This window comes from Pholcus phalangioides, unplaced genomic scaffold, assembly GCF_987345545.1.
Source record: "Pholcus phalangioides strain wild (caught in Gottingen) unplaced genomic scaffold, Ppha-v1.0 ptg000009l_1, whole genome shotgun sequence".
In the NCBI taxonomy this organism is placed as follows: domain Eukaryota; kingdom Metazoa; phylum Arthropoda; class Arachnida; order Araneae; family Pholcidae; genus Pholcus; species Pholcus phalangioides.
Window position 1 is genome coordinate 12740625 of NW_028301602.1, and position 12590 is coordinate 12753214.

Here is a 12590-nt window from a genome sequence, read left to right on the forward strand (position 1 = left end):
AGTATTTCACGATTTCAATAACCACCGATCGTGAGGAAAAAAGTTTTACAATTTATATTTATATAATTTTATAATTATTATAAATTTAGCAAAGAAATGAAAACATAAACCAAATTATGACCGCGAGAATAATTAATGTAAATTTAAATATTTTGCCACCCAGCCAAAAAAAAAAATCCTCTCGTTATTTGAAAATCACGAGAAAAAAATGTTATTCTTCCAAGAAACTCTCTATTAATCCATTATCGTAGAATATTCGTTAATTATATCATTTTCCATAAACGGCGTCAACATTTCTGCCACTTTCAAGAAAAAAATCATATAGATATCTATTTTATTTTTAATGTAATGCTGGAATGTTTCAATGGAATCAAGTCACGTCCTTAGTCCCACGAAATGGGCTTTGGAGACGATGGAATGAAGATTACGGCGACAGTCGCGGCGACAACACGATAAAGAAAAATGAAATAAATAAATATAAAGATCGACTTTGAGGTGTTTCCCAAGAAGAGCTGCTCCAAGTTCACTGGAACTGAACAATAAACAAAGACACGAACAGGACACCCGAAGTTATCTGAACCCATTTATTTCTTGTTTATTTATTATCATTTCTATTACATGACAAACAATATCCGAAGGTCACGAAGAAGTGGAGAAAAGAAAAAAAAATTATATGATTGAACCTACCATAGGAGGAAAGTTCTACAAAACCGTTCTTTTCTCACATATATATATATTTTTTTTTCCATTTATAATTCTAAGACATAGACTTCCTTCAAGTCTGACTACCTCGGTATATGCTTTATTCGGCCTCATTGGCTCCACCTCCTTGGTCCAAAAAAAAAAAGAAAGATTTGGAAAAATTTCTATAGGAGTATCAAGAGCCGTCGACGAATGAAGTTGCCAATATGTCGGATAACCTTCGGATTATCTAGGTTAATGGCGAAAGCGAGGAATCGAAAATAATTGCTGGATAATCAGAAGAAGTGGAGAAGGGATAAGGAGGAATCGGGGAAAATGTTCACAAGAGGTATATAGCAAAAAGAAAAAAAAAAAGTGAAACTCATCAAAAATAACTGGACTGATGTGTCTTCAGAAGTAAAAGTGGGTGTGGTAGAAGCGGGGGATGGATTAAGCGTGGAAGTTTTGTATGTGAGTGTGTAACAATGGACGTCACCTGAGAAATATGCAGCCAGACAGACGTCACAGTAGCACATCTTAGAAACTAGACCCTTTGGCGGTCAGAATTTTTAGTATATATACGGCCGAGGAGTTGTGTACGGATCATACAACAATCCAAAACCCTTCAGTTCAATAGTATCTCTCTCTCTCTCTCTCATCTGCCTTATTTTTCCTCTGCTAAAGGATTTTATTCCTCTTACGAGTACTTTTATATAAGCAACATGAACTCATTGGTAAGTACTCATATGAAATTCTCTGGCTTTACGTTTTGTGATAATTTTAGGGAACGCGGTTGTGTGCATTATAAGATAATAACAATTATGAACTGTTTTGTTCATACATTTTTATTCTAATTTTTTTTAAATATTTATGGAAATTTATGTATCAGGATTCCGCGTTGCTGGGCTAATGGGTCATTGTGGTTAAAAAAAAAATTTCTTTTGCTTTCACAATTTTTCTATTTCGGATATTTTTTTTGATAAATTTCTAAGATCTTAAAATTGATTTAAATATAATTAAATTGTTTGATATATTGTGTATAGGAGCTTCTGTGAATAGTGTTTCTACATATGGAAAACACTTTTGAAAATCCCGTGTCAAATAATATTGTAAGAAAATTTAATGTAGAATTTGGCTTTAAAATTTTGAAAATTAATTTCATATCAAAACTATTCTTATCACTATGGTGATTAATATAAGTAAATCACAGTGTAGTAATAAAATATAAAATATTATTATGCATTTTTGAATGTAAAATAAGAATTTCTTTTGCTGATAGTATAATGTGTATACTGATTCGAAGAATTCAAATTTTCTAAGGGAATATACACATTTCTTCGAAAAATTAGAACAGTTTTCTAACACTTATTTTCTACTAAAATAAAAATATAAGTTTATTCTCGATGTTTAACACAAATAATTAAAATTTTGTCAATAATTTTAAAATTTAATAGCTCGATTCATAAGCTCATAATCAGATTGTATAAGTAAATATATTAAATTTCAAAAACCATAATAACGGAAAATTACGATTTGCATAATAAATTATAAAAATTATCTACGTTCTCAATTATTGAAATCGTTTTTAAATTTTTCATTTCCAGTTTTTAAGAGTATAAAAGCCATTTATAATATGTGAATATCAGATTCAAATATTTTCATATACAAATAAGTAATATTTTGAAATTAAATGTAATAGTAACTGATGATTGCAATAGAATCCCAAAACCAAGAGAATAACACTCATACGTTAGTACACGTGTATTACGAGTTGCAAAAAACAAATGTTTAATGCGTACTTTAGAATCACTTTATCAGCGTATATATAATTATGTCCATATAACGTACATAAATGTTAGTGAGCCTACCTTGTATGATCAAAAAGTGCAGAACCACAATCGTTGTTATAGGGTCCGATACGAAAATGATTCGGCTTTACAGCATATCCAATCCTTAGTCAAAGTTTCAAACAGGTTTTTTCTTGTGGACACCGCAAACAAGTGCGTGGTTGGGGCGCAAAAAAGATGATACATTAGGCTGAAAGAAAAAATTAAAGCAAGAGTAAAAAAAAAACTGCTACCGGTGAAAGTTTGGACTCTGTGACATCGCTAATAGGAAGTTCTAATTATTAGTATAACCCCCGTAATAAATGATTGATGTCAAGATGAAAGTTTACGAAGTGAAAGACGCGGGAAAAAAAAAATTTGAATGTATTTATATACACACAAGTGTAGAGAAGATAGATATAAGAATGATGGAGAAGAAAAAATAAAATCAAGAGGGAGAGAGAGAGAGCCATCAGTAGGTTGGAGTAATTGGGAGTCTTAATAAGTGAAGGCACAAGCTACCAATTAGCCGAAGAAAACACATTAGGTTGTGCATTAAAAGGGAAGGGTAAGAAGTAGTAGCCATATAAGAGAAAAGGGTTTTACCCCCTTTAACCAACCCCCCCCCCTCCTCCCGTTCAGACTTCGCAGAGTTAATATATATTTAATAGTTTCTCGCCTAATTGAAAATAATTGAACACGTCTATTCTCTGGCCAAACTTTTTACTCCCTCCTCGTATTCCGTCTTTTCTGAGTTGAAAGTCATCTCTAATGACATCACCGTCCCATTATTCTTTACATTACCGAAAAATTTCTTCTTCGTGTTTTCTTTTTTGGTTGCCCGAAGTTCAAGAGATAATACATTTAATATTTTATAATTATATCCCTTCAGGACTAATTATTTGCCAAGATCGTAGCGTCAATAAGAATGTGCATTTCTATGGTATCCTCTCTTTTGGGCTGTTAGCCACGTGGCTTTGTAATATTGGGGAGAAAAACCAGACCTGAACATTTTTGCTTCGGGAATTCGATAACGTGAATCAAATCCATAATCATGATTTTTAATTGAGTGAGACACAATAAAATTACATTATACTGATAAAAAATGCAGTTAAACTCGGTTATAACGACACCTTATCTATAACGTCAATGACTGGTGATCCTGACTGATTCCTGTAGAGCAGTAGTTCTCAAACGTTTGTCAGCCGTGGCTCTCTTGCCCAATTCATGGTTCATCGGTGGCTCCTAAGTATGCTTTCAAGAGAGGAATTCCTGTAGGCTTCGGACCACGCAAATTTTTAAGGAATCCAAGAGTAGTTTGGTAGATATTTTCCCATATGAAAGAACCACGTTAAAGCATAGGCACACGAATCAATATCTCCAGCTTGCCGTGGCGACCCTGGGAAAAGTTGGCGAGGCACAATTTAAGAAACACTGCCGTACAGAGTAATGTTAATGAACTTTGCTTATAATCACAATGAAAAACAACCACCTCGAAATACAATGACAAATTTTTTGTCATTTTCCCAAGATTTAGGCTGATGACATCCAGGGAATGTTCTTCGCACAAAAGTTGAAAAAAGATTTTCTTTTTCATGTTTGAAACTCGGACTTGTCCATTGACATGATCATTACACAAAACATTTCACTTCTTGCCTTCCAGGACCATTTCCCTATTAAAATGTCCCGTTTTTTGAACGAGGCTTGCTTTCATTCCTAATCTTTCCTGAAATATCAGGAATGAAGGTAATTTGCGTAATTTATCGCAATCTCGATTGTAACGACACCTTGCTTTTTACGACAAAATTGAGTTATGACTGTATATTTTCATGTTAGTGCAATTTGCAATATATGTTTGACTTAATCATTTTTTTTCTTTTTGCAGATCGTATTTTCCGTTCTTTTGGCTGCAGTATATGCTCAATACAACAACGGTGCTTACAATCCACAGCATCATCAGGGTAGTGGAAATGCGGCCGCTCCAGTGCATTACGTCAACATAGGCGCTCAACTCCAGGGAGATTACAAGTTCGGCTACAACACCGGCAATGGAGGCAGCTTCCGGGAAGAGACCAGGAACCCAGACGGATCCGTGTCTGGTGCATACGGTTACATTGACGGATCCGGACAACAGAAAGTCATCCGTTACACGGCTGGTAAGGACGGATTCAAGGCCGAAGGTGATGATGTCCCTAAGGCACCACCAGCACCCCAGCCAGTTGCTCCTCAGCATCACCAGGGCTACCAGCCACAGCCTCCAGCCTACAACCACAACCAGCAATCCTACATGCAACCTCCAGTTCCTACCTACAACCACAACAACTACATCCAGCACCAGCAGCCATCCTACAACGGATACTCGCAGCCTCAGCACAACTCTCAGGGACAATACAACCCATACGCTTACATCACTCACCAGAACAACGGGGCACCAGTTAATCACGCCAATCCCACGGCACAGCTTTCCTACAACATTGGAGCCGGTAACCAAGGATATCAGGGTTGAATCTATTCAAGTTCAGATGTTGTCTATAACGCAGATACCACTCACAAAGTATCATAGTTTCAGGCTTGAAGCACTCGAAGAAGGTAAATTTGGCGTCGAACATTTTTTTGCTATTCTTTTTCCTCGTTTGTCCAAGCTAATGCCAAAGATGTGATGATGAAGAACTCTTCGAAATACCGAACATTTTTCCTGCAATGCGCACACACGTAATATTAGTCCGAAATATCCTTACATACAATTTTATCCTCAAATTTTATGAATTTTATGATACCATTTCATTCTAATTTCGATTTTTCAAAACTTTACTCAAAATCATTGATAAAGCTAAATACTGAAAAATTTCCTCTTTAAATATTGAAAAATATTTTCTCCAATTAATTAAAAAATCTAAGTATTAATATGTTTACAAAGTATTAATATACTAATTATTAAAAAACAAAGATTAACTTCGATTATTTTATTTTCATTTTTGCATGAAAATTGAAATAAATCGATTAGCAAATTTAAAAAAATGATAATTTTATGTATCATAATATAAAATTAATATTTTATATTATAGATACATGTAAATATCGTTATATATATATATTGTGAATTAATGAAAAAAACATAGTGGAATCTCTATTGAAATATTTATCATTTGCATATTAATTCATTGTTCTCCAGCAGCTATAACTATTTCAGAAAAAAAAAATCCGAATATAATACTAATACGAAATTATTTCAGGAATATTGATCTCAAAAGAATATAAAAACGTACTATGTGTTTTAATGTTCATTATGATTGTAATTTGCTTTCTATGTCTGTTTCTGCCATGCTCTTCCTTTATGTGTAGCTTCTTAATTACTTTTCCGAAAAGAAAACTTAATTGTCTTCTCGTAAAATCAGGAAAAAAATTCTTTTAATTACTTTCGTTAATTGATTATATTATATCCTCGCTTATCGTTTCCCTACCTCTTATTTTTACTTTGAATTTCTGCTTTCCATTTCTAACTAATTTTGAATTCGGTAATTTCATTTTATTTTTCTTCTATGAGACCCTTGTTTGTACTTAAAATTTTTGGTTTAATAGTTTCGTATAATCAAATACTTTACAAATACATAATTTTCAGGAATTTAAAAATAGAAAATTCTGTTTAGTTTCTACTTTCTTTGTGGCGTTATTATCTTATCTTCTTCTTCAGTAATTTATGTTTTTAACCTGTAATGATCGTTTCTCCTTTTGGACTTTTATCTTCTTTCATGGAAACTTTTTCGACTAAATAAACATTTTCTCCCGAAAAGTTTTATACTAATGTACATAAATAAATATTATTGTACAAAACAATTTGATCAGTTGCCAATTCATGATATTTTCTTTAGCGCTTTCTATGATTTTTCTCGCTTCCAACGATGCTGTTATTATTATTTCAATGTTGAATAGCGTAAAAACTTTTTATTTTATCGGCGAAATTTATTCAGAAAACTGTCCCTTTATTTCTTTTTTCTCGCAATTTTTTTCTCTCTCTCGGATAGTTCTATTTATTATTATTACTTTGGGGATTTTTCTTTACAGGGGTTGATTAGATATTAGCATATTAGCTTCCTTTTTCGGGAAAAACAAAATTATTTTAGCTCGAATATTGTCCCTCTATGGATTATTTGTGTTTCCTCTTCGTATCAAAATTTCTCTCTTTAGGATATTTCGCATCGTCGGCTTTGTTTTACGGGCTTTATTTTGTCTTGCTCTGCGTTTTAGGTTTTTCTTATTTTCTTATCTTCCTTAAATGTGTTTTTAAGGTGTTTCTGATATTTAGTGTTGTCTTTGCTTATTATGGGCATTTTCTCAGCAGGGACGTTCTTTGCGTCTCTTGGAACTTTGCTTTATTTGTTATCTATGGTGTATATTTGTGATACGGTTTTGTTTGGGCTTTTCCTCTCCGCTTTGGTTGATAGGATAGATTCTTCATCATCTTCCCCTTTGTATGCATTTCTACATGTTGTTATCGTTTATTCATGCTTCTTCAAGTTCTCTGGTTTGTGATATTCTATAATCTTCGGTTTTCTTGTGATTTTCAACGTTGTTCCTGTTATTTTATTTGTAGTTTTTCACGCCCTCCAGCATTCTTAATGCTTCTCTATGTTCTTGGCCATTGTTTGTGGTTATCCGGTATCTTCAGTTTTTACATTACCTTACTTCAGTTATCTTCAAAGTTTTTCTTATCTTTTGTGATCTTCAGTTTGCGTTTGCGTCTACACCATCTTCAATTTAGCTTCTGTTTCTTCGGTATCTTCAGTTTAGCTTCTGTTTCTTCAGTATCTTCAGTTTAGTTTTTGCCCCTTCAGTGCCTTCAATAAGGCTTTTGCTCCTTCAGCGCCATCAATTTAGCTTCTCCAATATTCTCAATTTATGTTCTGCTTCTTCGTTATCTTCAGTTTGGTGTTTGCTTTTCCATGATTTGCACTTGGTCTTAGTTTTCGTAATCTTCAGCAGAGCGCTAATCACGTTATCTTCGGTTAATTTTCTACCTCGCTATCTTCAGATAAGTTAGCACTATATCCTTTTTCAATACTGCTCGAGTTTCTTCATAATCTTCAATTTTAATAGCGCTTCTTTCTTATCTTAGATTCATTTTCGATTCAGTGATCTGCTTACCTCTTTATGAACTATGTGAGTTTTTCGTCTCCTTTAATCTTTCTCTATAAAATAGATTAAGAGTATAATAGTGTTGCTTGGGGTTTTAGTTTTAAAGTCTGAGCTTCTATTCTATATTCTATTCCCTGCCTTATTTTTATTGAAACATTTCTTCATGGTATCTTTTGTGGCTCTACTTCACACATTTTTTCCTTGAACTATTTTTCTTGATAGATGTTTTCATGTTTGTTTGTGCTAAATGTTAAAAAAAAACAATGGTAATTACGAGCTTCATCGTCGATCGCATCGACAAAATTGTGAAATGTGCCAAATCTCCGATGTCATTTCTTTGTTTTTCAATAATTGAATATGTACCACTATTTCTATCCCAAAATTATTATTCTAAAAATTCGTCAAATATCTCTTCCTTTAATAATCCTTCCAAATTTTCTGAATTTTTTTATAGTTATTAGTTCTTCAATTTGTGTAATGTTAATCATGCTTGAAAAAATCTATCTTAAAGTTTTAATTTTTATTTTTTAAAAATTATATTGCATTGCCTTCCTTATGACATGAATGTTGATGATACAATACTGATACAGCCTATACAATAATCAATATAATATATATTTTTATATGCCAAATTTTCATTTAACTTCATAAATACTTCCACATTATATCAATTAACGCTTTATAAAAATTTCAGAACTTTTTTTAATGAAGAACTAGTTATTGCATTTATGATACCATTTCTCAATAGTCAGCATGTATATCTTGATTCCTGTGTTCTTTTTTTTTGTCTATGTAGTTTCTTTCCTATTTTTTCTACGTGTTAGTTTGCTTTATGATCGATATATTGTAAAAAACGACCCTACAATAATTCATGTTACGCTTTTAGTTTTGCCGTGCTCTTGTACTATAGTTTTGCTTTGTTCCTGTGCGGTTACTTCTTCGGTGCTTCATAGAATGTTACACTTGATGGAATGTAAATTCGTAACTGAAATTTTGAAAAATAAAAACAGAAAATTCGACTCTAAAAACTTGTCTCACGATGTTTTTATTTCATTATTTACTGATATATGTTTTTAATGAAGATTCAACACTAGATGAAAAATAGTTAAGGAAGTTGATGAACGATCTTGACTTCCCATGTTTTCCTTATGGGGAAAAACCCGTTTCTAAATAACATTTAAAATTTTTTCATCCACTTTAGGGCTTCAATTTTTTCTCTCAAATTTCGTGGGTAATTTCTAAACAATTTAACAAGAGTTTTTAGGATTTTAGCTGTTTTTTATTTTTTTTTTTCTACTTTAACTTCAACAAAATGCAACTTTTTCATAAACCATCAATATTAATTCATATTTTCTACCATGAAAATTTTTAAAATCATTTTAATGAGAAAACCTCTTGTTACATCATATAAAAACTTCAGTGCTGAGAGGCACATAAAGTTTCAAGGCACTTGAACCAGTGATGTTTGAAAAAAAATGTTTCTTATCACAAAACACAGTTTTGACAAGAGAACAAACATTTCAACGGAAAACATTAGCACTATAATGCCTGCCAGTGGTTTGCATTAAAATATTTCAAAAATAATTTACTAAAGATAATTTACTTAAAAATAATTTACTATAGGGAAAAACTTGCAGACAGACAAACAGGCACATGCATTTTATAGTGCTACTTGAGAATTTATTTCAAAATGCACTTTTTGGGAAATTTGCTTGCTATAATCCCCTTCCCCCGACAAACTTTGGTAGGATTTGTAGTCTTCTGTATCGTGGGTTACAAACCAAAAAGCATGCGAAAACTCGGTAGATGTGGCTACTTCGGCTAAAAATTTCAAATTGATGCATTCAAACATGGGAAAAAGTTTTGTATTAGTTTTAGATCTTTTTTTTCTAGAAATCCTTCCCCACTCCTCCTAAGATTCTCCAAATACCTTTAGGACTTCATCTGATTTCAGAATGGGTGGAGGCATCCCGTTGTGATTTCATTCCTTCTTACAAAAGAAATCATCGACCATTTTCAGAGCAAAACATTGTAAAGTAGCATTCCATTGTATTACATTGAAAAAAAAAATCCAAAACAAAACCTTTACGATCTCATCTTTAACAGTGATGGATGATACTTCAATCTACTTTACACTTGGACATACTCTCACGCCCACTGGACAGGGAATTGCCCAAGTCCCAAAAACTATAAAAGTCGTTTAAGTATGAGAGAGGAGAAAAGAATAGTTTAAAAAGCCGATATACCTTTTATAGTATTTTCATCACGGATAACTTAATGATGGCATATTCTTGTTATAACAAAGCTCTCAAAAAAAAAGAGAGAAAGAGGAATTATTCCCTAAGATGGAACTACAAAAAGAGATGATGAGTTGGAAAAAAAAAATGGTGGAAACTTCGAAATCCTTCTCTTGATTGATGACCCGAAAGTGCAAGTGCCGTTAAGCTACACACCTATCCGTTTAATCTTCATTAGAGTCCATGTGGCGAAGATAATGGGCAGCATCAATAATGACATTATCCTAAAATAGCATTTTTGTGGCACTTCCTCTATTTTTTTTTTGCTCCTTTTTTTTTAAACTTAAATCCAAACTTAAATCAATTGTATCAAATAAAATGAGAAGGAATTTGAGCAAAAAATTCTCCAAGATCCTTCACTCTTTTAATTGAAGATCAAAGATACTGGCTTAAGGGGCTTAAACGACTTTTGGTCATAAAAAAAAAAGTATAGTATTTAACGAAAATTATTGGATTTTTTTTCTCGCTTTTTTTGTTTATTTAAGAATCAATTTCTTTATTTTCTGAACGAAAACCGGAAAAATATTTCAAAGTAGATCAGGAAATTGGGATTTTTTTAGGTACATTACAGAGAGATTAAGATAAATCTTTTTTAAATTTATAATATCAATAATTCTTGATTTTTTTCTATCCTATGCATTTATTATATATTCTACAAGGGAAATATCCCGATGAAAAATTCCCATGTTTTCTTTATGCAGCTGTTATCTAAACACATTCAAATCCAATTTTACGAAATGAACTCAATGCTATTCAATATATGTTTTTTCATCTTTTTGAAGAATGAAAAATCAATGAATAATTTTTCTGGAAAATGAAATTCAAATTTTAAAAATGGGCGTGATTTATGGAAAATTGGCAATCTTAAATGAACTTGGTGTTTCAGGAAAGTTTCTAAAAGAAATGAGGCTTCAAAGGTTGCTTCTAAAACTGAAGTAATATATCTGAAATGGTGAACCGAAATGAAAAATTTTACTGTGGTCTCAAAACCTCAGTAAAATGTTAAGTGGATAATTTTACACTGCCACCAAGAAACAGACTTGTAGAACCAGAATTTTTGGCTTTACCTATTACACTGAAAAAAAAATTCCAGCCTGTAACATTTAAATAAAAATTTACCAAGTCATATATAAGGGGCCGTTCAAGTATTACGTAAGCAGACTTTCACCCATTTTTGACCTCATTTTACGGAAGTGAAACCACTACGGCTGAATTTTACATAGTTACTTTGCTCTAAATATTTTACATTTAATTTTAGAATCAACAGTAAAATTTTCATTCCTTGTGGACTCTTGAAAGAACGTAAAGGATACATCTATGGATATATGAACACTCCAACGACATCCATCACTTTAGTCATTAGTCATCTCAATCACAACAAGAGATACGGAGAAATATTTTGATATCAATGTGTTCATCTCTACGGGAGGGAGAATCCACGCACTATATCATTTCCATCCATGCTACACCTCCCCTAACGGATACTGCCGTTAGCAGACATCTCCCGTAAACGGGAATTTTCCTGATTCCCCGGTCCTGTAAAATAGGATTTTAATGCATTTCACTCCCCGTTATTGGTGGTCAAGTGGTCATAGTGACGGACTCGCGTCTTGAGGTGCCGCCACAGTGGAGGCCAGCTGAAGTTGTTTTTCTGTTGTTTCAGACTTCAAGGAGCACAACACTACATACGCACTCAGGTTGACACACAGTTACATTTCCGGCACAACTCCCTATATAGGTAGTAAATCACCCATAGACCTGAGTTGTGCTCGGTTTGAAAGAAAGAAATTCACTTTCAAATAGCGGACAGCTCTCTAAAATCAGGCAAACTCTAATTTATTAATTTTCTTTCGTAAATCGAGAATTTATCATACTCAACGGTCACTGTGTGTTCCAAGCCCGTATTGGTAAATATGATAATTAATTCGTCAATTATTTGTCTGATTAACTTCACATAACTATGATCCAAGATGCTGATTCCGAATGGTAATGTTTGTTTTGTTTGCACATATTGATACACGTATAGAAATCCAACATTTCAAGACTGATAATGATTTTTATGTTGTTTTTAATCTTTGCCATACTTATTTCAATTTAATTCAATTTTTATTGCAAAATACGTGTAGTGCACGTATCCCGTACGGATAAAAATAATTATATAATTTCTTTAGTGAAGAGAACAAAGGTTATAAAGTTTTCCATATTTGTCAAACTTTCCAACATTATTCGGGAATTATGCGTAATTTCGAGTAAAAGTGCTAAATGTTGTGGAATTTGATCAAGCTTTCTTTATCGAGACGATTGGTGATTATGCATAACCTCCGGTAAATCACTTTTACAGTAACGATTTATTTAACACTAAAATGTATAGAACCAATTGCAACCGAAGTCAAACGTCGTATAAATGTGAAAGTCTCATAAGCGAGGTTCCACTGTATATCGTACCGTTTTATCGAGAGGTTCTACTGTATTATCATTTTATATGTTTCGAATACATTTCGCCATACCCTATAACTCATACAAGTTCTTGTATGAATGAAAGGTCTGATATCCATCGAGCAATAACATAGGCCCTTCCGCTACTAAAATCATGATCATGGATTACCTCGGCATCTCATTCACCTCTTTTCTCTCAAGTATTATTATTTTACAT

The 12590-nt window shown here is 32.7% G+C and overlaps 1 protein-coding gene and 1 long non-coding RNA gene across 2 annotated transcripts in view; one reads left to right on the forward strand and one right to left on the reverse strand.

Moving 5' to 3' along the window:
* Positions 1-2868, reverse strand: part of LOC149081774 (uncharacterized) — a 44355-nt gene extending 41487 nt beyond the window's left edge. The window contains exon 1 of the long non-coding RNA XR_016193332.1: positions 2550-2868. This is a non-coding gene — a long non-coding RNA (uncharacterized LOC149081774). The remainder of the gene's footprint in view (positions 1-2549) is intronic.
* On the forward strand, positions 906-8668 carry LOC149081775 (larval cuticle protein LCP-17-like). Its single transcript, XM_089237211.1, has 2 exons — positions 906-1415; positions 4393-8668. Exons 1-2 carry the CDS (start codon positions 1404-1406, stop codon positions 5011-5013), a joined length of 633 nt encoding a protein of 210 aa, XP_089093337.1. The 5' UTR covers positions 906-1403; the 3' UTR covers positions 5014-8668.
* Positions 8669-12590: the final 3922 nt, after the last annotated feature.